Source organism: Trichoderma virens, assembly GCF_000170995.1.
Source record: "Trichoderma virens Gv29-8 chromosome Unknown TRIVIscaffold_89, whole genome shotgun sequence".
NCBI lineage: Eukaryota > Fungi > Ascomycota > Sordariomycetes > Hypocreales > Hypocreaceae > Trichoderma > Trichoderma virens.
The window spans coordinates 671424-695730 of NW_014013660.1; the positions used below are offsets into that span (position 1 = coordinate 671424).

Below are 24307 nucleotides of genomic sequence, written 5' to 3' on the forward strand. Positions count from 1 at the left end.
TTGTACTCGTGGTACGGGTACTCGAGCCTCGAGCCAATCAATCCCCATTGCGGCGTCGAGTTCCATTTGCCGTGTGCTCCTGTCGGCGGCCATTCATCGTGTAAGGTACCTAGCGTTCACTACTAGGTAGGTGCCTCATCCATAGCTGCCTGTACCTGCGTTTCCCAGCGTTCCTACGTGTTACAAGACGATCTTCCAAGGTACCTCCATATTCGTATTAGACCAGTGCGCCCCCAATGTCTTCAATATTCGACGACAAGCAACAGCAGTTCGAGAGGGAAAAAAAGAAAAGAAGAAAAAGGAAAAAAAAAAAAGAGGCCACATTCCCGTGCCCCACCGCGCTAAGGGAAAAGAAACGCTGGCTGAAAAGCATGGTACCGCCACACCTGTTTCACTATGGACAGGTACATGGTGGCCGCACCCGGCGCACGAGGTGTCCCCCAAAGGGCTCCAGTTCCCCCCTGTCGTTCAGGCACTGCACGCCACTGCAACCCCTAAACCGCGCGCCAGTCCCTCTCCAGTAGCGCTGGGTCCAGCAGATGCAACCCCTGCGCCGGGTCATTAAACTACCACCGCAGCCAATTCCATCCCCGTCCCGTTTGGGCAACTGTCCATCTCGAAAAAGGTTCTGGCCAGGTCCAGGTACCACCGCGTCTGCGCAGCGCAGCGTGTAGAGGTACCGGTACCGGTACGGTCAGTGTAGGCGTCGGCAGGTACCGCCAATACTTGGCCAAGGGGCCAGAGTGTGCGCTGTACAGTAGAGGAGGTACATACAATACCGGTGACCGTTGCTGGACACAGGAGATGGTACTTAGGTAGGTACCTTTGGTACGACCCCGTATCTGTACTTGTACCTGCTCGTACCTTCCTTGGTACCTTTGTACTTGCAGTTGTGCTTGCTCCTGATCCTGTGCCTGCTCTGCTCCTGCTCCTGCTCCTGCCCGTCTCCTGCCCGTCTCCTGCCCTCTGCTTCCAGTCTGCAGCTGCACGCTCCTGCCACCTGGACGGGTAAGGTTCTGGTAGTGCCAAGTAACGGCGGCTCGTACTGCTACAGAGGGTGCTGCTGGCACACGCGCAACCCAAGGTACAGGAACCTCCAACTCAGCCAGACTCGCCACACTGCTCCCCGTACACGCTACATGCCCTCGTCCTACGCCCCCCCGTCATCCCCATCGTGCCAGGTACCGCTACTCGTCCCTCGGCCACACCAACAGAGCGACTAAACCACCCCCTGGCCTCTGTTCGTCGCTCTCTTTTCGCTTCCTCTCCTGTCTGTCCCTCCGCTCTCTTTTCCTCCTCCGCCTCCTACTTCTGTTCCTGTACTTGTACGAGCTCCCATTGCTGGCCCTCTTTTCTTCCTTCTCTCCTAGCCTTTCAGGGTTCTAGTTTATCTTCTCTCCTTCCGGCCCCTTGCTCGCGTTGCGCTCTGCTCCAGAAAAAACTGCCGCTGAGCACGCTTCGCCGGTGGCCCGTTATTTTCTTCATCCCTTATTACTCTTTGCCTTCATTTGCTCCATCGTTGCTCCTCTTCTCTTCTGCCTCTTACCTTTACTCCTCTTCCTATTCTTCTTCTCCCTCCCCCCCCCGGTCCTACCGATCTTGCTCCTACAATTTAGTTGCGCCAGGCCCTAGACTGTTCAACATCCACCGCGTCGTTTCCCCAGCTGGATCGACTGGACTGTCCCGAGCCAACGGTCTAGGCTGTCAATCGCCGTCTTGGAAAGCCAATTGGGTCCTGTCCGCCGTCGATATTGGATATACTCTTGCTGCGATAGGCCCTCTCGGCGACGCGACCTTTATTCTGCCCATATTCTTACTAATATTATTGCTCGACTAATCCGCTTCTTCGCATCCCGAGGACCCTGCGACCTTGTCTATTCGTTCTTGTTAGCTTTGCTACCCTCGCTCACCGACACTCTTCGATATACCTGTGGCGGCTTTATTCACTCAATCGCATCCATCTTCTCGCAGCGACTGCTTACTCGTACGCCGCCAGTTCGCCTCGTTTTCATGTCACTGGGAGCTTGCATATTGCCGTTTTAATAATTGCGACTTTTGAATATTCAACGTTCGACTGCTTCCAGTTCATAATCTGCTTGGATTCAAAATCAAAAACAAAGTCACCTTGCATACATACCTCCATCCATTCATCGACCCCCTTTTCTTTGGTACAGCGGTTTGATCTGTGGTGGACCTCGTGACTTACCTCGAAGAGAGACGCATTGCTATTTTTACCTTGGTTTCTGCACAAAACGAGTTCGATTCGTCAGCAATTCTGTATTTGGGCTCCCGTCAACAACCGGTTGCTCGAATCCTCTACCAGCATTAACGTTTCGTGCCTTTCCCAGGCACGTTGAAATCTCTCAAAACGGCTGTTCTCGGTCACGCTGGGCGGGACTCTCTCGTCCCCCCTCACCTCCTTGGGATGCAGGAGCTTAATGGAACTGCTGGCCAGGGAGCGCCAACCGGTGCCAACGGTGCGCGTTTCGGCCATGCTTCCAAGCCCTCCAACAGCGATACTGGTTTCTCGCATGGAGCCTTCACCTCCAATATCTCGGGCTTCGCTGACCGCCACCCTCGTCGCGCCAACATTCCCACGCTCAACACTCAGAACATGAACCAGAACCAGCCCAATGGCCATGACATGACTCCGGGAACGGCTTTTGATATGCAATTCACGCCTCTGCTCCCATCGCAGCTGCTCTTGGGCAGCCCCTTCCAGCCTGGAAGCCCTGCTGCCTTTGGTAGCCCTCAGTTCCAAGGACTGTCTGGCTTCCAGCAGACTCAGCATCAGCAGGCCAATGCTCAGCAGCACAACGGTGGCATCTCGAGCCCCGTGCAGCCCAGCATGTCTCCTCAGTCTTACCAGGCTTTGGTTTCTCCCTCAACCTATGGAGCGCCTCAGTTCTTCCCTCCCCAGTCGCCCACTGGTTTCAACATGCAGAGCTCCATGCAGCCTGGTTCTCCCGTTTCCATGGGCGCCGGCGTCGTAACGGGCACCAGCCGAACCGTCTACCTCGGCAACATCCCTCCCGACACCAGCGCTGAAGAGATCCTGGGCCACGTCAGGAGTGGTCAGATCGAGTCCGTCCGCCTGCTGCCCGATAAGAACTGCGCCTTCATCTCCTTCCTGGATGCCAGCTCCGCCACCCACTTCCACTCGGATGCCATTCTGAAGAAACTGTGCATCAAGGGCCAGGATATCAAGGTTGGCTGGGGCAAGCCTTCTCAGGTCCCAACGTCTGTAGCGCTCGCCGTTCAGCAGTCCGGCGCCTCCCGAAATGTCTACTTGGGCAACCTGCCTGAGGAGATTAGCGACGAGGAATTGCGCGAGGACCTCGGCAAGTTTGGTGCCATTGATACCATCAAGATTGTCCGTGAGAAGAGCATTGCCTTCATCCACTACCTGTCCATTGCCAACGCGATCAAGGCTGTAACCCAGTTGCCTCAGGAGGCCAAGTGGCAAGCCCCTCGCCGTGTCTACTACGGCAAGGACAGATGCGCCTACGTCTCCAAGACGCAGCAGCAGAACGCAGCCCAGTATCTGGGCATCGCCCCCGGATACGCACACATGCTTACTGGTGCCGATCGAGATCTCATCTCCAACGCTCTCGCACAGCAGTCGGTGGCTGCCGCTGCTGTTGCCACGAGCGCTGGTGGAATGAACAACCTTGGTAACCGAACCATCTACCTGGGTAACATCCACCCGGAGACTACGATTGAGGAGATTTGCAACGTGGTGCGAGGTGGTCTGCTGCACCACATCCGCTACATTCCCGACAAGCACATCTGCTTTGTGACCTTCATCGACCCCACAGCTGCTGCGTCATTCTATGCCCTCAGCAACCTCCAGGGCCTGATGATTCACAACCGCAGACTCAAGATTGGCTGGGGCAAGCACTCTGGTGCTCTCCCGCCCGCCATTGCTCTCGCTGTGAGTGGTGGAGCCTCACGCAATGTCTACATCGGCAACCTAGACGAGACTTGGACGGAGGAACGATTGCGCCAGGACTTCACCGAGTATGGTGAGATCGAGCTGGTCAATGCCCTTCGCGAGAAGAGCTGCGCGTTTGTCAACTTCACCAACATTGCCAACGCCATCAAGGCCATCGAGGCCATCCGTGGCAAGGAGGAGTACAAGAAGTTCAAGGTCAACTTTGGAAAGGATCGATGTGGCAACCCCCCTCGCCAGGTCCAGCAAAGCTCATCTCCTCGCGGCGACGGAGTCTCATCGCCACCTCCCAATGGCTCACAGAACAGCAACTCGCCTTCAAATGGAAACACGCCACAGCCGGCGGCAGCCATGTTCAACGCTTCCAGCAACCCGCTGACAATGTACCTGAACCACATCCAGCAACAAGCCCAACAGCAGCAGCAACAGCAACAACAGATGTCTGTGCAGCAGAACATTCTGTTCAACACTGCCCAGTCGAATGACCTATCACTGGATGTTCCTCAGCAGGGTCCTATCGGTGGACATGGACAGTCGGCTAGCATCTCCAACGGCTATTCCATGAACGGCTCCATGTCGAACGCCACCACCATTGGCGGTTTGCTTGCCCCCGGCAACGGACGTGGCCAGCACAGCCGCGCCGTCAGCCTTCCAGTTCTTGCCCCCGGATTCGAGAACGGAGGCATCAGCCCCTCAGAGAGCAACGGCAGCACTGGCGAGAGGCGTGGCCATCACTACCAGGCTAGCTTCGGCGGTATGGGAGCCTCGGGCTATGGTCTGGCTATCCAAGGAGGCCTAAACGGCTGGGTGGAAGAGGAAGTGGCCAATTAAATTTGGGCCGTGGACGAATATAGTAGTCCCTTGTTGGACTTCTCACGCATATGAACAGAGTGGGGTTACGGGGAAAGGGTTTACCTAATTTGTTATAATTGCTTTGGAGTCTTTCCGCCTTGTCCTTAATCTTGTTTATGGATTCCTCATTCCCCCTCTTCATTTTTTTCTTTTACCAATATTTCATAATTACTTCCTTCGGTGTACCATGTTCAAAACACACTTTTTTCTTTTTTTCTTCCCTTTTTCTTTTTTTAACCATTCTCCAATTCCCCAGAAATGATCCCCCGAAGCGCTGAGAAGAAGAAACTGCGAGATTAGCACTTGGCTAAGCGAAAGATATGCAATATCCAAGCGGGCCGTTTGATGAACAATGGCTTGCCCAGTAGGAAGCATGAAATGGAGTGGGAAATGATGAGAGGGCTCAGAAGACGAGCCCCTAAATAAAAGATGGAAAAACAAGACGGGAGGAGTGGCCAAGCCCTGGTGATGAAGACCGGGGGCGGCCGAGGTTGGTAATTTGTATGCGGGAGGAGGATGAGAAACATCTGCATGTATGTCGTTATGGAGTTTTGCGGCGGGTCGGGTATCGACTAATACAATTGAATAAGACCATGACTATAAGTACCTATCGAGTGATGTATGATGCCCGGGTAAATGTGATGACTGCGTCTTGTGCTTTCTTTAACTCATTCTCTAATTGTCTACACACACATGGTAGTTGCCTAGATAACAAATATCATATCCAAATAACGCCATTCGCCATGATTCCCTTCATCCAATGCATATTACAGATGCCTCATCTCATTCCATGGGTCCCCCAGGAGTTGGAGGATTCGCTCCTTTGACTCAATTGAACAGCAATTGCTGCTACCAATACTCAATTCCAGATCTCAGTACCCAGCAGGTTCCGGCTTCTCGGGAAACGCGGGCCCCTTGACATTGGTGTGGCACTGGCGCTTCCAGTCCAGCGGCGTAAACTTGTCGACGATGGCCTTGAAGGCGGCGAGGGTGCAAAAGGACTCGTCGCCGTCGAGGTGGTTGCCGGGGGTCTTGCAGCCGGGGATGACGACGGGGCTGTCGTTGTAGCGCAGGCGCACGAAGTAGCCCTGCAGAGACTCCTTTTCGCGCGGGGTGAGGTCTGGGGTGGGCTTGCGGCCTATGGGAGCGGGCTTGGAGGAGGGCCACAAGGATGAGAAGAGGGATGAGGATGTTTTGGCGGTGCCGGTGGCGGAGTCGTCGTTGGAGCGGAAGAGCTCGATGGCGATGTGGCTTGTGAAGGGGGGCCAGGCGTCGTTGCCGAAGGCGCCCAAGCTGGCGAGGATGCCGGCGAGGGTGGTGTCGTGGCAGCCGCTGAGGCCGAAGCGGAAGGCAGCAGCGTCGTCGTCGCCATTGTTCTTGTTGCTCTTGTTCTTCTTGTCGTTGTTGGCGGTAGAAGAGGCCCCATGCTGGCCAGGCGTCTGGACAAACTCGGCGTCGGGGGGCGGCACATTGCGCTCGGCGGTGGAAACCATGCGGGCGACTACATCTCCCATCAGGGCGCCGATGCCCAGGGCGCGGTACTCCTGGCTCTCCTTGTATCCGGTGAACCACTCGTCGACGGCGATCGTCTCCATGATGCTCCGGGCCTTGGGGTCGTAAAACTCCTTGGGAAGCCGCGTGGCCGGGCCGTGGGCCAGCGTTGAGTTGACCGTGTCCATGATGCCGCTGAGGCGGGGGCGGGAGTCGACGGCGACGCGCGGGTTGTCAGTGGGCATCCACTTGCCCAGCTTCTTGGTCAGATAGGCCATGTCGTCGGTGTCGTTCCAGCGGTTGGCGGCGCGCTGGGCAAAGGCCCGCGACAGGGCGGCGAAGCGGCGGCAGTTGCTGTCGTTGGGGAACAGCGTCTCGTCGGCGGGGGACCGCGAGACGATGGTCAGGGGCGGGAAGTCGGCGTCGCGGGTGTGAGGCGGGTAGAGGCCTAGGAAGGCCTGCTGCATGGACTCGAGGGCGCGGGGGATGGGCGTCGCGCGGAGGTAGAGGAAGTCGGCGTCCTTGATGCTGGCCGGCAGGAAGCCCAGGTGGTCGACGTAGAGCTTCCGGAGGCGCGAGCCCAGGGCGTATGTCGTTTCCCGGCCGCGGTCCGTCAGCATGCCCAGGTCGCAGATGGAATCGAGCTCATTGCTGGGCCCAGAGGCCGGGATGGCGGCATCGCTTGCGCCAAAGGTCTCGAGACGACGGCGCCACTGCAGCTCGGAGAAGGTGCCGTCTGAGGCGGACACGGACTCGGCGCCGGGGCCGGACGGGCCAAGGACGACGGACCGGAGGCGGCGCACGGCGCTGCAGTAGGGCCAGAAGGCCGGCAGGCCGGCATTGGCGAAGCGGGCGTTGACGGGCGTTCGCTCGCCGTGGCGGAGCAGGATCTGGACCTGCTGGAGGTGAAGCTGGCGCGGGTAGAGCTGGGCCAGCTCGGCGTCTGAGTAGGGCGGGCGCGGCTGCAGAGTCGTCATGGCGATGACGATGTCGGCGAGGGGGTTACGGAGAGGTGAGAGGGGATGGACAGAGAGGCTGGCCAGGAGGCTGTCCGCATTGGTCCCAGCGGCGAGGCTGTACGATGATGGGAGGTTTGAGGTTTGGAAAAGGTTGGAGGCCGAAGCTCTTTGTGGTTCGATGTCGTTGAATGCAAGGGATTGGCCACTAAGCTGGAGCTGATCTAAAACGATGTCTAGGAGAGTGGCCCGATTGGGCGGCGTTTTGCCGAGGCTTGGACAAGCTGCATTTTAGTCGCAGCGAGAGGAGGAGCTCTTGGTGGCATGACATGATTCTGTTGCTTTTTGCATGCATTGATGGACGGTCACAGGAGTTTTCGTAGAGGTTTTGCTTGGCTAAGTTGATTGGGAGGCGTGTTCTTGTGTGGTGAGTGTGTTTGCACTACCTACTCCGTACCTGGAGATGATGTGACACGAGAATAATGAAAAGAGGAGAAACAAAGTTGCTTATCCAGGTCCACAAGGGGAAACATTCAGCTGACGGTCAATGGCAAGGCTTTTTTGCGTTTGAGTTGTTGCTAGGTGCGTGCGGAAATTTGCGAGCTTATTATGCGTACATATTATGCCTCGAATAGGTAGGGAGCACGGCGAGGCCAGTCGTGATACCGAGTGCTCCGGATAATACTACTAGGTAGTAGTGCATGCACATGTACGAGTAATCATGGCAATAATTCAGAGGCAGCTTGATGATGAATAATCGAATTCACAATCAGGAATCTTGTCTTGCATCGAGGGCAAGCTTTGTTGTTGGTGTTGAATTCACATGTCTTCTAATATATCAGGGCCAAATGAGACTCGTGATAATACTGCATGGAATCTACCCGCCGGATATTCCAGGCACAAGCGCCCCCCACGCAATGCGTCGAAGCCCGACCATATGCCTAGAAGGGAATATCCGCGGACCCTGAAAGAGCAATAGGTTCGAATCTGTCGCATAAGCTTATACGCCGCTCGAGTTCCTTTAGCGGCCTGTGGGTTATTATTAGGAACAGACACAGTCGGCAGCGGCCGAAACATGAGACACACGTAAGCAGCTTCTCCAGGGCTGATGAGGTCATCAAAGCTACGGAGTTGGCCTCGAGACTCTCCCCTCACCACTTTTCCCCCCTTTGATTTTCTCGAAATCTCTCACTCGCCGGCCAGAGAGAGAGGCCTCTTGTTCGCTCTGATCGCGGAAGGCCGGGAGCTCCATGGAGGGAAATAGGAATGGGAAAAACCGGGGCTGGATCGCATCGCTAAGCGCCGTCGAGGCCTTTTTTTTTTTCGTCGCCTTTTTGAATTCCGTTGTCACATGGGAAGCGGATGAACAATCAATTATGGGTCGTCGAATTGCATGCTGGTTACAGCATACGAGTCGAGCGCCCCTGGTCTGTCCGCCGTCCTTTTTTGCATTGCATTGCGAAACTTGGAGGCTGGGGTCTATCGGGCTTCGCTTCTCCGCAGCAGAACCAGGGAGCTCCCTGTGCGATTTGATTTGCTTTGTTCTTGTTTTTTGCGTCGCCGCAGGATGATGTTAGATGGCTGATGATTGCATCAATGACGAATGCCTGACACTTGGACAGGAGATCGACGCCCAGCCCTTTGGCCATGGCGGCTCCTTTTGCAACAGGTTCCGGGGCTTAGCTCAGCCCTTTAAATTCCTCTCGACACAGAACGAGACGAGATCTGAGCCCAGCGGCCTTGTTCAGATCTGGAGGCGACGGTAAGCTCTAGCTGCCAGCTAGCAGCGGCGGCCAATCACGCAGAGGACTCGAGATCCAGCAGTTCGTTGGCCACAGCTTCAGCTTTTGGCGCTGCGCCGGGTGGCTCGGCTCTCTTGTCACAGCCCAGTGCTTTTAAGTCTCTTGAATCCTTCTCTTTCGCCCTGTCTTTGCTCCTTTGTTGAATCTATTGAATCCCTCTGAATCTGAACCATTTGGATGACTCGGCCTTGCTTCAAAGCATTCTCCCCTTTTCTGTCTCATTCAATCTCATCCTTGACCGCATAGCTCTCTCTCGTCGTCTCCTCTCCTTCCATGCTACGGTACTATTAGTTCGCTAAAGAACAATCATCACCGTTGGCGAATCCGCGGCCCCTATTGGTCGGCTGTCATTCCCATCTCAAAACGTCAAGATTGCACATGCTTGCGTTGCCTCGTTTCCATCTCCACCGCCTTGCATCCCCGTGCTGTAGATTTTTCCCGTTTCCCTATTCTTGATCTCTTGTCGTCCATCTGAGTTTCGGATATATGGAGCACAACCGTCTCAGAAACAATGACCTACGCTAAAACAACTCCGGGGCCGATGCGCCGGGATTCTCTCACCGAGGAGGGAAACCTCTCGGACGACTTGATGATTCCGGATCAGGATGACGCCCAGGCTTTTCTGCAGCCCGCCATGAGCGCGGCAGCCAGCCATCTTACCTCTTTACACACGCCCGCAATTGAAAAGGCTGCTGCCCTGAAAGGCTTGGGAGCTAATGGCTTCTTTGACGAGCCCGAGCTTCACGTGTCCGGCGATGACGATGGAGATGGAGATGGAGACGGAGACACAACGCCGGAAGCAGCAACGTCGCCCAAGTCGCCTTCGCACATCCCGAGAAAACCCACCATTCAGCTGGAGCCTGGCCTCAAAGACGAGCCACGACGACTCGCTCCTTCATCCCCATGGAAGTCTCAGGCGCTGACAAAAGACGGAGGGCCCTTCAGCGACGCCCGCGGCATTCTCCAAGCCGCCTTTGAGCCCACACGCCAACGCTCGAGATCCGCGGGCCAGGAGGCCTTGAAGAAGCTTCAGCAGGCGTCACACTTCCTGCCGTCGCTGCCCAAGTCGTTCCTGTCCAGCTTCACCGACAGCAAGCAGAGCCAGCGCAGTCGATCGGCTGCTCCCCGACGCCATGGCCATTCCTCGTCGAATTCGAACTCTTCGCCGTCTCAGAGCCCAGCAAACGGGCACTTGGATCCGAATGCTGCCGGTACAGAGCAACGACCGCCATTGCTGCGCAGGGTGACATCTGACGATAGCATGCTCTATCACAGCCTGTCTCGCGCTTCTTCCCTGGGCGATAACGATCGCTTCACCGACGTCCGCAGCCAGGTCAACGTTCGGTTCATGGCCATCAAGGACAGCTTGCCCGACGTGCCCAACTTCAAGATGCCCAGCATGCCCAGCCTGGCCAAGCTGCAGGCAGTATCGAGGAGGTCGACCATCTCGCTCAACAACATCTTTTTCAATGAGCCAGCCTCACATTCCAAGCAGAACCTGGATCAGGAGCCGACGACGACGACGAGCAGCAACGCCAAGGACGACTCGGAACGCCTCGACCGTGTGCTGGAGGAGCTGACAGGAGACATTGTCATCATGGGCGGCTACCGCGGCTCGATTTTGCGGTCTGCCGAGCCGCCTCACCAGCAGCTGTGGGCGCCGGTCAAGCTGGGGCTCAACATGCGAAAGGCCAACCTCGAGGTGGGCCTGGACGACGAGGACGAGGAGACGATGGAGGAGCGCATCATCCCGTCGGGCATGCTGCAGCACATCGGGCCCATTGACATCTCGCGCAAGTTCTTCAAGAAGCTGCGCTCGTGCGAGAACGCGAGGACCGGCCGCCTGCGCGTGTGGGATTACGGCTACGACTGGCGCCTGAGTCCCTCGCGGCTCTCCAAGGGGCTGCAGGACTTTCTGCAGACGCTGCCGTCGAACCAGCCCGGCGTGCCCGCGGAGTCGCGCGGCGCCATCGTCGTCGCCCACAGCCTCGGCGGGCTCATCACGCGCCATGCCGTCAACCAGCAGCCGCACCTCTTCGCCGGCGTGCTGTACTGCGGGACGCCCATGCGGTGCATCAACATCCTGGGGCCCCTGCGCAACGGCGACGCGGTGCTGTTCAACGACAAGCTACTGACGGCGCAGGTCAACTTCTCGATCCGCACGTCGTTTGCGCTGCTGCCCGACGACGGCTTCTGCTTCATCGACCGCTACACGGGCGAGTCGTATCCCGTCGACTTCTACAACCCGGACAACTGGGTCAGGTGGCATCTCAGCCCGTGTCTGGCGCCGGCGCTGCCTCCGTTTAATCGCCCGGCGGCGCACTCGCCCCTGGCCGCCTTCTTCCCCAACAGCCTGTGGCCCCGTGGCGGCGACGGCCGCGTCGACAAGAGGAGGAACTCCATGTCGGGGCTTGATTCCGGCGCGCCCAAGGATGTCGTCAGCAACGTCCAGAACCGCGCGTCCATGGCACCACGGCTCGACGGCAATCTGCATCACCGCCATACCCTCAGCATCCCGCTCTCTCAGTCTCCGGCCCAGGCCCCTTATTCCAACACCGCCCTCCCGCCGTCTCCCCCCTCGTCCGACATGGATCCGGAGCGCTTCCGTCGCAACTACGAGTATCTCACCCGCACCCTGGCCTCCATCAAGCAGTTCCGGTCCGAGCTGGCGCACATCCCGGCCCATCAAGACGCCAACGCATATCCGCCCCTGGCCGTAATCTACTCCAAGAGCATTCCCACCGTGTACGCCGCGCGGGTCAACGGCCGGGACGCGATCCCTTGCTCCGACGCGTACGACGACCTGGTCTTTCGGCCTGGTGATGGCGTCGTGCTGGCAAAGGAGAGCATGTTGCCGGACGGATACTCGATTGCAAAGGGGGGCAGGGTGAGCACCGAGCGAGGCCACGTCTCCATGATGGGCGACATGCCGGCTTTGGGCAAGGCCTTGGGGGCGCTTCTCAAGGGGAGACGGAAGGGTATTGGATATGGTGCCGTGAGCAGCCCAGCAGCAGCGCCGTAGTCGCTTGTTTACCCTTTTCCTCGTCATCTCTCTTGCTCGCCATCTCTCTTGCTCGCCATCTTCTTCCTCTCTTTCTTCCTTTGCTTCAAACCTCCTAAGCCGCATACCACGATGACGGTCTTCTGAAGAGGGAAAAGGAAACTACACACGCCATCACATTTTACGCACAGCATATGATTTCCACAACATTCAGCATGAGCGTTTTTGTTTTTTTTCCCGATATCTTTTTTTTTTTCGAGTCACTATGGCATATCAAAGCAAAGGCATCCCAGCATGAACATGAACATGAACATGAACATGAACATGAACATGAAAACATGAGCATTCGCATCATACCCCCCTTTACATACATGCAGCATTACGCTTACCCTGCCTCGATCTACCTGTACTTGTACTTCTATATACCCATCTTTGCATATTGAAACAAACACGAACAAATATACATGTACATACAATGTAAGGGGGCGCATCATTTTGAAATTCTCAGAAAAATAGGAGAAAAAGGCCCATGATTTAGTTTTGTATGATGTTGTGCAAACATGTCTTATGTATATACGTATATATGTGCATTGCTTGTAAATATCTTGTGATGATGCCGTATGTCCTTTTTTCCCCCGGGTAATTTCAAACGCTGTCTATGCATGCATGCCGTCATCGATGGTATCGTATACAAAATAACTCCCTCATGGAGACCTGTGGTATACACAAATAGCATCCATCCAATGGCCGCCACCTCATTCCGGGGTAGTAATACAATCCAATGAGCCCAAATTTCCAATATCCTAAGAACTCAAACCCCTTGATATCCAAATCCTTATTTTTTTTTCCCCTTTCCCCCCAAAACATTTTCAATCTCTACCAAATCGGCCGAGAAGTTTTCATAGGGTCATCTTCCACCTCACATTCAGGATCAATCTCCGTCCCCAAATCTCTCGCTTCCAGAAACTTGCGGCCGGTGAGCTCTTCTGGGAGATACTTCTGTTTGACTTTGCCGTCCTTGTAGTTGGGCGGGTACTTGTACTCTGCTCCGCAGCCCAGATCGCGCATCAACCTCGTTGGAGCGTTTCTCAGGTGCAGCGGCACGGGTAAGCTCGCCACACCAGGTTCTCGAAGGGCAGCAAAGGCATTGTTCAGGCCGCGGTATGCGCGGGTGCTCTTGGGCGCGAGGCAGAGGGCAACGGCGCAATGTGCCAGGGGGATGCGAGCCTCGGGCAGCCCAATCTGCTGCGTTGCCGTGTATGTGGACGTGGCGAGCGTCAGCAGAGTGTTATCTGCCAGGCCGACATCCTCAGAGGCGATGACAACCATGCGGCGGGCGATGAAGAGGGGATCCTCGCCGGACTGGAGCATGCGGGCGAGGTAGTACAGGGCAGCGTCCGGGTCGTTCCCCCGGACTGACTTGTGGAAGGCGGATATGGTGTCGTAATGCTGGTCACCGGCGCGGTCGTAGACGAGCGTCTTGGTGAGGGATTGTTTCATAACATCTTTTGTCATGCCCTCGCGGAGGGTGAGAGATAGGGCGAGCTCGAGAAGATTGAGTGCCGTGCGGGCGTCGCCATCGCTGAAGCGAGCCAGATAGCCCATCATCTCATCGTCGATCAGGGGCGAAGGTGGGTAGACAGACTCCTCGGCCTGGCGAGCCCTCCTCAGGATGGCCACGACGTCTTCGGTGGTGAGCGATCGCAGCGTAAATGTGCGGCATCGTGAGAGCAGCGCATTGGCGACTTTGAATGACGGGTTCTCGGTGGTGGCGCCGATGAGGGTGATTGTGCCTGCTTCGACGGGCCGCAGGAAAACGTCCTGCTGGGCCTTGTTGAAGCGGTGGATCTCGTCGCAGAAGATGATTGTCTTGCGGCCCGTGAGCTGCAGTTCGTTGGCGGCTTCCTGGAAGAGCTTCTTGCACTCCTGCACGCCCGAGCTGGTGGCGTTGAGCTCGATGAAGCGGCTGCCGACCATGTGGGCGATGCATCTGGCGATGGTGGTCTTGCCCGTGCCAGACGCTCCCCAGAGGATCATGGACGGCACGCGGTTCGACTCGATCAGCGAGCGCAGAACGCCATCAGGCCCGACGAGTTCCTGCCCGCATACGTCATCCAGCGTTTTGGGCCGCATTCTCTCGGCCAGGGGGGCCGCGCGATGCGTCTTTGTCTTTTTCAATATCCGCCCGTCTTGGTCTGCGCCATGGCCGTTTACGTCTGCCACATCTTCCATCTGCCTGTCCTCCATATGCCTGTCTTCCTGAGGTTGTCCCTCTCCGGGTCCTTCCCCAAAGCCCCTCTTCTTGCCAGCCAGCGGCGGGAACACGACATTGGCCTGTGGTGTCTGGGCCTGTGGTGTCTGGACCTTGAGATCGGTTATCTGCCGCTTCGGCGCGGGTGTTGAGAAGAAGCTTGAAGCGCTGCGTTTCTGCGGCTGTGATTGTGGAGGAGCAGGCGTCGCTCCATTCTGAGCGCTTGTCTGAGGAGGAGTCGAAGAGCTGTCGAAAATGAATCTGGTACAACTGGAATCGAGATGGTCGTTGATGTCGGTGGGTTTGACGGGTTTGTTGCAGATGGGGCAGGCGACTGCCATGGCCGGAGAGGAGGGGGAATGAGAGAGAGTATTGAATGTGAAGAGAATATACAAGGAATTGTAAAAGCGACGGGTATTGCAAATGCTAAATTGAGTGTGTTGTAGCTAAAGCCCATGCAGCTTTGGCATTGCTAGAAGATGAGGTTGAAGTTGGAGTTGAAGTTGGCAGCTGAATTGACTTGGACGGTGTAGCTGCAAGTTTGGTCGCGAGTCTAGGTTAGTCAGCTATTTTGATGGAGAACGCGCCTGGCACGCGATCCAAGACAACAAGGCATAAAAGCAATTAAAAGACTGATATTTATATTTGTAGCCTTATAATTACATACTATATATAGCATGAATGGCTAAGTCATTGGGTTTAATCATTCAGCTTTAGGTTCTTGGGCCAACGCAAATTGAGCTGAAAGTGGGATGAAAGCAGCACATATCAATAACCACTATCAACTGGGGGATTATAAACGTGCAAGACTAACAAGATGCATTGATGTCAACAAATGGCTGCTTTCAAGATTGTTCAATCCCTCTCAAATATATCATCCCTCAATCCTGAGTCTTTTCTCCCTATACTTTTTGCTGCCCCCTCACGACCCAGAGGTATCCCCATCCTCAACCCTAGACGTCCTAAACAGCGTGTGAATGATGCTCTTCTTCTTCCTAACTACCTTGACGCTTTCCTCTGCCCCAAGCACATTCTTGGGTTCCATCTCTGAAGCCGACGTGACATTGGAATCCTTTGTATGCTGTGGAGTGTTTGGTGGTTGTGTATTTGGAGACGTAGGATCCGTCTGCGGGGATCTCTTCAACGAGAGCGACTACTGTTCAGTTAACACAGTCCACATCCTCTCAGGCCATCAACCAAATAGAGTAAACACAGCATTACAACCTTTAGTCTTCGTCTCTCCTGCACCTTGTTTCTTTCTCTCTCAATATCCCTCTCACCCGCTACGGCTTCCGAAACCCTCCCCGCCACAGTCTTGCTCCCCCACGCGAGACACTCTTCTGTCACGGGGATAAACCGCACCATCCCTCTGGCCGGCGGAATGCGGAGCACAGCCTCCATGTGCTTCTGCAAGACAGCGGCATTGCGCTTGTTGGTAGCAGGCTGGACTTCAGAGGCGAGGGCCGTGATGGTGAGGGTGTAGGCGGGATCCAAGGAGCCGCCAAAGAAGAGGCATTGGCTATGATGCAGGGAGATGACGGTGGAAGAAGGATAGCGGTTATATCTTGCTGCAAGCTGGTGGGAAAATGTGGTGAGAAAGTGATGCTCGCTCTCGATCTATTCGTTTTAGTAGATTAGTTAGAGATGCTATTGTACTGCAATATCGAGGAGATACTCGCTTTGACGTTCGTCTTGATTTCCGCATAAATCAGAGCCTCTCCCCGCACGGCTGCTGCAGCTGAATTGGCACCAGATCGCTCATGGAGTGCATCGTGGAAATACTGGCTTCGTTTCGCAGCCAGACGCTCTTTATCGCTGCTGTGAGTTGACGACACGCCCTTTGAAGCTTCAGCTGGGGATGAAGCATATTGAGGTTGGGTCCGAGATTCGCTTTCCAGAACAGTCTCCAAACTCGATATCTTGCTTTTGGGTTTGAATTTCCGATCAGAAGCGGGTGATGGAGCCGTCGCGGATGGATCTGGGGTTGCTTTGACAATGCTCAGAACTGGGGATTTGTTTGCTTGGGGGAATAGAGCTAGCTGATCCATGATGAGATGATGTGACAGTAGAAAGATTCGAGACCTGCTGTCAATTGCTCTCTTTTCTTTGGCATACAAAAATATCGATTTCTTGCTGGAGAAAAGTCAGCCCAAAGTGAAAAGGCTCTCACCGCATCTGTTACTCCCAAGTGAGAGTATTTTGACCCGTGTTGGTAAATAACTGGTATTGTTTCACATCCGTACCCGCATTATCTTCTATGGTTTATCCAGGTGCGTGGACAAAAAAAAAGGTCGCACAGTCACCATTGAATGGTTTGCGGGTAGCCTACAGAAACACGGGCGGATGCTTGCCATCTAATCAATGTTTGCTGGTTTATATGCAGTATCCCATACAAGTATATTGCGGTTTAATTTATTTGAGTAAACTCATTTAAATTCCCTAGAATATTTGTTTGTGCTGTATATGTGCCTTTCAGATAGCCAACGCGCGATGCCGTCTATTCTCGCACTAGAAATAAGAAATTATATTACATGTAGCTACTAAATTGAACAGTGTCCGATGATTCTCCCGTCGTGTACCTCATCTCAGCTCGTGCCAATTGTAGGAGAGCACGAAGCTGCTCCTATTAACTGCCTCTTTTATATGGGCAGCTTCTCCAACTTTCCTCTTGTCCATGCTCATTAAATTATGCCTTGGTAGTCTGTCGCTCCAAGACAGCCTGGTAGCCCGCAACTGCAAGAATGGCCGCCTCCAGGGGAACAAGCAGCACAGAGAGCACCACGCCGGCCTGGCTCTGCTTGCACAGAGTGCCAAAGTGCGGCTGCATGCTCATGGGGACATCATTCCAGCGGCATGTCCAACTCTGGAAGTTGTCTACTGTAGAAGAAGAATTGACGGCATAAAAGAGAGACATGGCAACGAGAGAGGCAATGAAGCCTACGGCGGGAGCGGCAAGGCTGGCGATTGCGTGGGGGCCAGTGAGGCTTCGTAGCTGCATTTTCCAGTAATGTTAGAATATGAATCACCCCAAGATAGATTTGAGTATTCTTCCAGACTTACAGCTTGAACCTTGCTAAAGAAGAGAGACACAATATTGGCCACCGTAACAACAACTCCTCCAGCAACCAACGCGGTAGTGGGGCGCAGGTCAAACTGAGACGGCCATAGCGGAAGATAGAAATCAACCGGGAGATATGTCTGGTGGTAGACCATCAGTCCATTGGCGGAAACGCCCAAGACGGTGATGCCAGCCGCCAGGGCCAGAACCGTAAGGGCAAGTCGTGAGCCGTTGACGACGTTGATGAGGCGGAGGTTGGACTGGAGCTGGGCCTGCAGCTGGAGATCTTGAGCCTCGACTTCAAACTCAGAAGAAGAGAGCTCGTTTTTCAGACTGGAAGACATTTTGGGGCTGGTGGATTGGGGTAACATGAGCGAATCAAGTCAAACCAGTGACGAGTGCCGAGGGAAGATCAACAGAAGGCAAGAGAAGAAGAAGAAAGAAACTCGAATAGAACCCAAAAGGAAAAGGAAAGGAAACCAATTGTTTGGACACGACCTGTTTGCCACAAAACAAAAACTACGAAATACAGAGGGAAACGCAGCGTAAATGTACATTTCAGCAGCATCATCTCCAGGCGCTTCGACAATCTCCGATGCCTCGTGGAGGTGAGGCCCAGCCAATGGCGTGTATCGTTTCAAGGCCCAAGATGCAGCCCAGATGCAACTCTCCTCCTAGGCGCGCCCATCTATCTGTCCGTCCACCATCTCGCCTATCCAGAGACGCGAATCTTGCGCATCGCGAAACGGGATTGGCTGGTTCTGTGTGAGCAAAAATCTGGGGTCACATAATGTTTCCTGGGCACGGCGCTTGGGCGAAATGCCGGGCCAATGAGAGCCGAGGCGAGATGGCCGGAAATAGAAACACGATGTTTTGTTTTGGCTTGTTAGCAGGATTTTGAACCAGGCGGGCGGCTAAAATGCACGAACTTTCTGGGTGAAGCTGGCGTGCTACGGAGAGAATTGCCGAGATCAATGATAAATTGCCGGTTCTTTTCTTGGTGTTCTTTATCTGGGAGCTGAATGTACGTGTGATGGTGGATGGTGGGTGCATGTGGTGAGGATGCTAGGGATAAGAGACGAGGGAGTAAGATTAAGGCTTCACTGTCGCGCGCGCCAAAGAGCATCAAATTACGAGTCCGTGTGGCAAGGCGATATACCTGATGCAAATGAAGGGCTGCACTTGCTGTACTCGTACTCCATTCATCCTCTTCTCAACTTGCTCTCGCATGAACGACAGATAGATTACATGTTTATCCTGAGTCGCTCTCTCGCAGCCGACAAGTATTTGCGACGACGAGGCATTATGCAGGATTTACAGCTGGGAATAAATTCCTATTCCACTGCCAGGAATTAGAAACGGATACAATATCCACATAGCACATTGTGTTTATATCATGTAACTACAGGTATACAGAAGCATCAACTCACTAGACAGTCAAGTGCCAAAGCCCTGTGGGGAGGAAAACGGTGAACATGGGATTTCCATGGGAATTCCGTCGCCAACATGGAAAAGTGAGAATGGAAAAGCCTCAGCAAAGGCGACGTTTGCACGGTCCGGCCCGCACAGCAAAATTAAAGCATCGCCACTCCACTTGCTCCGTATTATGCGTCTTCCACTCTTCCTCTCTCGTTCTGTGTCAGAGTCTCCTCTCCATCTCCTCTCTCGCCGTGTTATACTGCTAGTACTATGGAGTTTAACCACCAACTCTAAGCACGGATAGATTACTGTGCTCCGTTTCAGTACCGCTAGTAATCCCACCTAGCTGTTCAGCTGCCATCAGAACCCTGCGGGTGGGGATTCTGCCTCTCCTCGGCTTAGCCTGCGGATGGAATGTCATTAAGACAGGGGGGGTGTGGATGAAACAAATCAAAGAGTGTTTCCTTGTCCTTGTTCAAGGAACAGGCTTCTACTGAGATATACGAACAGACAAATCTCAGCCCTGGAGACGGTCGTGTGCGAATGCTGTGTGGGGGATGGTTGTTGGGACGAGGTTTTCCATAGCTTACAATAGTAGAATTGATAGTCATGGGGAAGATGAGCTGAGCTGGAGGTTGTTTATGCACCGCCGGTGAGATGGAGTCGATTAATATATTTTAGATGGCTTTCTGAGGCTCAGCTCTCTTGATAGACCTGCAAAGCTGAAGGCGAAAGACGGCGTTGGGCTTGCGACATGTACTCGACTTGTGTTGGTGGCATGCCAAGGGAAGAGGCTTGTCATATTGGGAATGACTCGTCAAGTGAGTTCAGGTGAATGAGATACGCTCAGAAAAAAGGAAAAGAAGGAAAAAGGGAAACCCGAAAACGAAGAGGGGGAAAAAAAAAGAGAGAGAGAGAATTGACAAGGACATCGACAGTACGCATATTGTGACAATCCAGGGTGGGCACTTATACGCACCTCTGGTCTGCATCTATATACACGCAAGTTATACTACCGGCCTGGTGGTTATAGAGTTGGCTTCATTGCCACCATTAATAGATGTTCTTGAAAGTGAATTGATGTGCGGGATCCGAGAGAGCAGGGGACCTTCCGTGCTCCGTCCTGCTCCCATCATTCGCTTGTAGCTTGTATCGTCTATCGCGACGAGCCTAGGTACGCCGTACTCGTCCATGAGCCGAGGCAAAAGCGCCCGTCGTCCCCATTATGCCCGGCCATGATGCCTGTTACAAAAACTTCGGCGGACATGGATCAAATCTGTTGACAAAGGCAGTTGCTCTGTGTGTACTGTACTGTGTGTTGGTTGGGTGCTCACTGCTCCCCTCCGTGGGCCCCTTGTCTACCACTTTGAGGCTGAAAGGGAGTCAACGAGGACGCCTACCAAGCAGTAGCCCTGTAATGCTATTCGCGGGTAAACGAACTGGAACGTCACTGTCTGCCTGCGCCTTGGATTGATCCCTGTAGATTGTTCCAGTTCCCAATTGATTCCATCTCACGCATTGCTTCAACACCCCCGACGGCTTCAAAAAAGCATGTAGTGTACATGGATTCTCGCAGGCTGTAGTGTACATGGATTCTCGCAGGCACCTTTCCCCATTGCCTTTGTGTTTAGTCGTTCGTCCACGCTCTCCTTTCTCAAATCCGTCAGCTGTCTTCTATCCTTTATGATAGCACGATGTCACTAGATTCGACGATGGATCGTCGAGAGCGGATCCGCCGGGGTGGTCTTCTTGGACGGGACTAGCAAAAGGAGACTTTTGTAGTTCGGCGATTTCATGTTTAATGGACCCCGAAATCTAAACTGCTTTGGCACTGCGCTGCTGTTTGGGATGGTTCTATCGAGCACCATCTGTCATCTGCTGTAATTGTACCTCTTTCATTTTGGCTTTATTATTTATTTATTTATTTATTTTATTGTAATGAGATGGCAGCCGGCATCTTGGACCGAGACCTGTATCTGCCAGGGGTGTGGACGTGATACGCATCACCTGGCTATCCAATACCTCTCCAGGCATCGAAAGAGACACATGTAACCTTGTCCGCACGCTCGTACTTCGTATATTATCAATACCTTCCCATGGCTACTCCTCTGTGCCACCTACTTGTATGAGTAATTGGGGGATTACTGCGCTAATCCGCAATTTGATCAGTGTCGCGCATGTCTCAGTTCTCGGGAGCTACCGCCTCCACCAGGGAGCCACCAGCTTTGATCGTCGTCCTATGTATGTACGTGTACGAGCACGGAGCACGGAGCAGGACATGCTGGCAGCGCATGAGGGCATCGGACTTTATCGTCTTAACATGCCCATCATCGAAGCGGCCGACGGGGTCGATGTCTACCTTGGCCTGCGATTCTGGGCGTTTTCCCTTGGGATGGGACATTGCAATGATCGGCTCCAGCGTGGTGTTGCACAGGACAGGACTGACAGACAGCCTGGGCTAACCAGATGGAGAGCTCCAACGCCAGCGTCGTATTGTATTAATCTAGCTGTACGGAGTACTAGCTGTACATATTTGTACGAGCTTGCATAGCTACGGAGCATTACTTGCATAGAGTTATATACACTAAGCAATACAGTGGCAACAAGCAACAGGAACTATGGAGAAACGAGAGCTCTGGTCCTCTCGGTGTGAGCAGGCGACATTCCTCCCACGACGCCCCAGTAGTTTCTTCTTCTTTTACACGGCAATCGCCAAGTCGTTTTGACATATGCACCCCACAGCATAACTTGCACTCGTAATTACACAAATCTAGACCCTCCAATCCCCCATCCCACCTCAGCCTCCAAAAAGTTCCCCTCAATGGGTGGGAAAAATGGCCTGCGCGGGCGGTCATGCGTGTCTTAAACCTTGACGTCGAGTCAGGATCCCGCGACCTGGTGTCGAGGTAGCATCATGGCGGAGAACGAGGACACAGGCGGACAAAATGCCCCAAAATAGAGAAGAGGAGGTCTTTTTTTTTTTCTTCTTCTTGCTTCGTCATTTCATGCAAAAGGGTCTCGAATCTCAGCCCTTCTTGTTGGTGTGCGAGTATAGCGCGGACGTGTACTCGGCGTTGCTGAGATTTCTGATGTCTCACCTGCTGTGTACGAGTACACGTACGAGTATGGCTTGTTACTAGCACGATGCGGTACTCACAGGTCAATGCTTGACGCGTTGGTAACACGGGATACATGTACTATCGTGACGGTAAAACGCCACAGGGGGACATCAAGGTGCCCAGAGCCTGATGCTGTTGGCAGGCAGTCTGATGTGCATTGCAGCGTGCGTGCCAGCTTGGACGCGAAGTGCTTGCGTCGAGATTTGCTTGCTGATGATTGCTCTTCCATGTCTACTGTAAACCCTTCAAGATGAATCCTTACTTGCACGTATAATAATATCCATGCCACTTCGTCCGCCAAGACCTCCCTGCCTACCTATCTGTCTGCACTCCGTACAACCACCTCCTCTCCCGTTCAGGCCCCATGTAGGCTAAACGGCCCCTCGTCCCAGTCCACAGCCGTGCAGGGGTCACCAACTCTTGGGCCGTCAAGATCCACCTGGCTAGGCCGCAAGCAATTTTGCACATCACTGGATTTGGCATCCCCTGGCTGCTCATCTTGCTCGTCCTCTTCGTACAGTCCAGAGTAAGACACAGATTGTGGCCGGTCGGGGGTTAGGCAGCCCGTCACCGATGCGCTGGAAATACAGAAGTTGTCATTGGCCAGAGTGCGAAACCTTTTTATTCCTTTCTGCCTTGATTCTGTGCGATTGGGCAGGTGAGGAGCTACTGTATGGTGATAGCATGGATGTGTGCTGATACGTAAGTGGTTGTTGTGCCTCCAGAGTCGAGTCTTCTCCACGTCTACCTACCTAGTATACATGTAGTATTTCCGCTGTTGGTATACTAAGATGAATACCCATAACTACTTGTACGCCACTTGTCTGGATGGCATTCGCAGTGACGTATCATACTCTAGGCCCACAGCTTGCTTGAGCAGCTTACACCTTGTGAACAAGCCTCAGTCTCTCTGTCTGCCCGCCTTATGGGTGAAACAACTTGCCAACCTGATCATGCCCTCCTCCTCTTCTTCAATCCCTCCCCTTGCCTTGACACAACCTCAACTTGACAGGTCTCAGACCTTTTCCAAATCCGGGCAATGCATTCGTTCCCTGCCCGCATGCCGCCACGCCGCGTCGCGCCTCTCGCCTTGCCCGATCCAGGGTCGCCTTCAGCCCGTCTGAGACATGGCAAGGGGGGGTGGGAAAGGCCAAAAGATTGCCACTTCTTTTTCTCGATGGGCGCTTGCAAAATCCGATTCCTCCATCCTTGGACCTGCCACGGCGATCGAGCGACCTGTTTGTGCTGTCTGCCAAATTTCACGTCCCGCTGCCACCAAAGCACATTGGCACACTATACAGAGTCGCTGTGGCTTTTTGTTCATCTGCCACCCCCCATGTCGCCTGGGTTCCTTTCCTCGCATTGTACTGGATTTGTTTACTGCCTGTAGTCTATCGAGCGGAGAGCAGCCAGAAATTGGCATCTAGCTACCTCCAAGGTACCCACACGGTCCCTCCATCCCCCCCGGTCACCCGAACTGATGCAATGTCGACCATGCTCGGTATGCAGCCCGGGGCGAGGAGAGCCCTGCCTTGGCTTGCCGGAAGAGAAGAGATCCGGCGACGCCAAGGGGAGAAAAGGGAAAAGAGGAAAAAAAAAAAAAGTGTCAACCTGCGTAATGAGGCCAGCCTGCCGCGGATGACGATGGTGGGTACTCCGTACATAGAGTCGCTGTCAAGCCTTGCAGTGAACATGAACCCCTCGCAGCCCGGGTTTCTTCCTTTCTTTTTTTTTCTCTGTGCTCGCCTGGCTGCTCATTATGACGAGCTGAACCCTTTTCAATTCTATCAAGAGCTGAGTGGAAATCATATATAGCCATAGAGTGCCTCGTCCTCAAATCGCTGAAGCTTGTGCCATTCTCTGCTTCTCCCCCCGCAAGCTCAGACCTCCTCATATAAACAAACACCCTTTCTGACCCACGCCCTTGACATCGTTGGCTGCTTGTACATCAAGCTCCCACTTTTATATTAGGACTTCCAGGTACCAACTACCTCATTGGGTCCAGCAATTACCCAGGTCCTCGTACCTCGTCCTGTCGAACCCCCTCCTGGCAGAGTCGGAGAAGGGAAACGGGGACACTTGCGTATCCATCTTGTTGAAAGCCCACAAGTACTACTACCTAGTTCAACTAGGCACAACGCTACAGAGCTTGAGAGCAGCTTCATCCTTGACGCCACACGAACCTTATTTCCTTGCTCGCTCAGGTTCGAGTTCGCTGCCACGATACGTACCTTGCTTGGCTCTTATAAGATTCGGCAGAGCTTCAAGGCACGGCAGAACAAGGAACCACCCGTGCCAAGGGTCCTCCATTCTGCATAACCCCCGGCTTTTGATCTGGGGCATACATATAAGTGGCATTGCCTTAGTGTTTCTTATACATACAGTCACGCAGCCCTCCCACCGAAC

General features: G+C 54.0%; 6 protein-coding genes across 6 annotated transcripts; 2 read left to right on the plus strand and 4 right to left on the minus strand.

The window, feature by feature from the left end:
• Nucleotides 1–2425: 2425 nt before the first annotated feature.
• TRIVIDRAFT_42055 (uncharacterized protein) lies at nt 2426–4783 on the plus strand (the record flags this gene model as incomplete). Its single annotated transcript, XM_014095829.1, has 1 exon — nt 2426–4783. One exon carries the CDS (start codon nt 2426–2428, stop codon nt 4781–4783), a length of 2358 nt encoding a protein of 785 aa, XP_013951304.1.
• An 893-nt stretch (nt 4784–5676) lies between these two features.
• On the minus strand, nt 5677–7272 carry TRIVIDRAFT_42126 (uncharacterized protein; the record flags this gene model as incomplete). The annotated part of the gene is made up of 2 exons (XM_014095830.1): nt 5677–6189; nt 6250–7272. 2 exons carry the CDS (start codon nt 7270–7272, stop codon nt 5677–5679), a joined length of 1536 nt encoding a protein of 511 aa, XP_013951305.1.
• A 2322-nt stretch (nt 7273–9594) lies between these two features.
• Nucleotides 9595–12075, plus strand: TRIVIDRAFT_41718 (uncharacterized protein; the record flags this gene model as incomplete). Its single annotated transcript, XM_014095831.1, has 2 exons — nt 9595–11408; nt 11565–12075. The coding sequence occupies 2 exons, from the start codon at nt 9595–9597 to the stop codon at nt 12073–12075; spliced, it is 2325 nt and encodes a 774-aa protein (XP_013951306.1).
• An 855-nt stretch (nt 12076–12930) lies between these two features.
• Nucleotides 12931–14646, minus strand: TRIVIDRAFT_57138 (uncharacterized protein; the record flags this gene model as incomplete). Its single annotated transcript, XM_014095832.1, has 2 exons — nt 12931–14295; nt 14419–14646. The coding sequence occupies 2 exons, from the start codon at nt 14644–14646 to the stop codon at nt 12931–12933; spliced, it is 1593 nt and encodes a 530-aa protein (XP_013951307.1).
• An 889-nt stretch (nt 14647–15535) lies between these two features.
• TRIVIDRAFT_118802 (uncharacterized protein) lies at nt 15536–16284 on the minus strand (the record flags this gene model as incomplete). The annotated part of the gene is made up of 2 exons (XM_014095833.1): nt 15536–15922; nt 15991–16284. Coding segments are annotated over 2 exons (681 nt in total), but the record flags the coding sequence as incomplete, so codon positions are not given.
• A 499-nt stretch (nt 16285–16783) lies between these two features.
• Nucleotides 16784–17812, minus strand: TRIVIDRAFT_92543 (uncharacterized protein; the record flags this gene model as incomplete). Its single annotated transcript, XM_014095834.1, has 2 exons — nt 16784–17297; nt 17366–17812. 2 exons carry the CDS (start codon nt 17705–17707, stop codon nt 16992–16994), a joined length of 648 nt encoding a protein of 215 aa, XP_013951309.1.
• Nucleotides 17813–24307: the final 6495 nt, after the last annotated feature.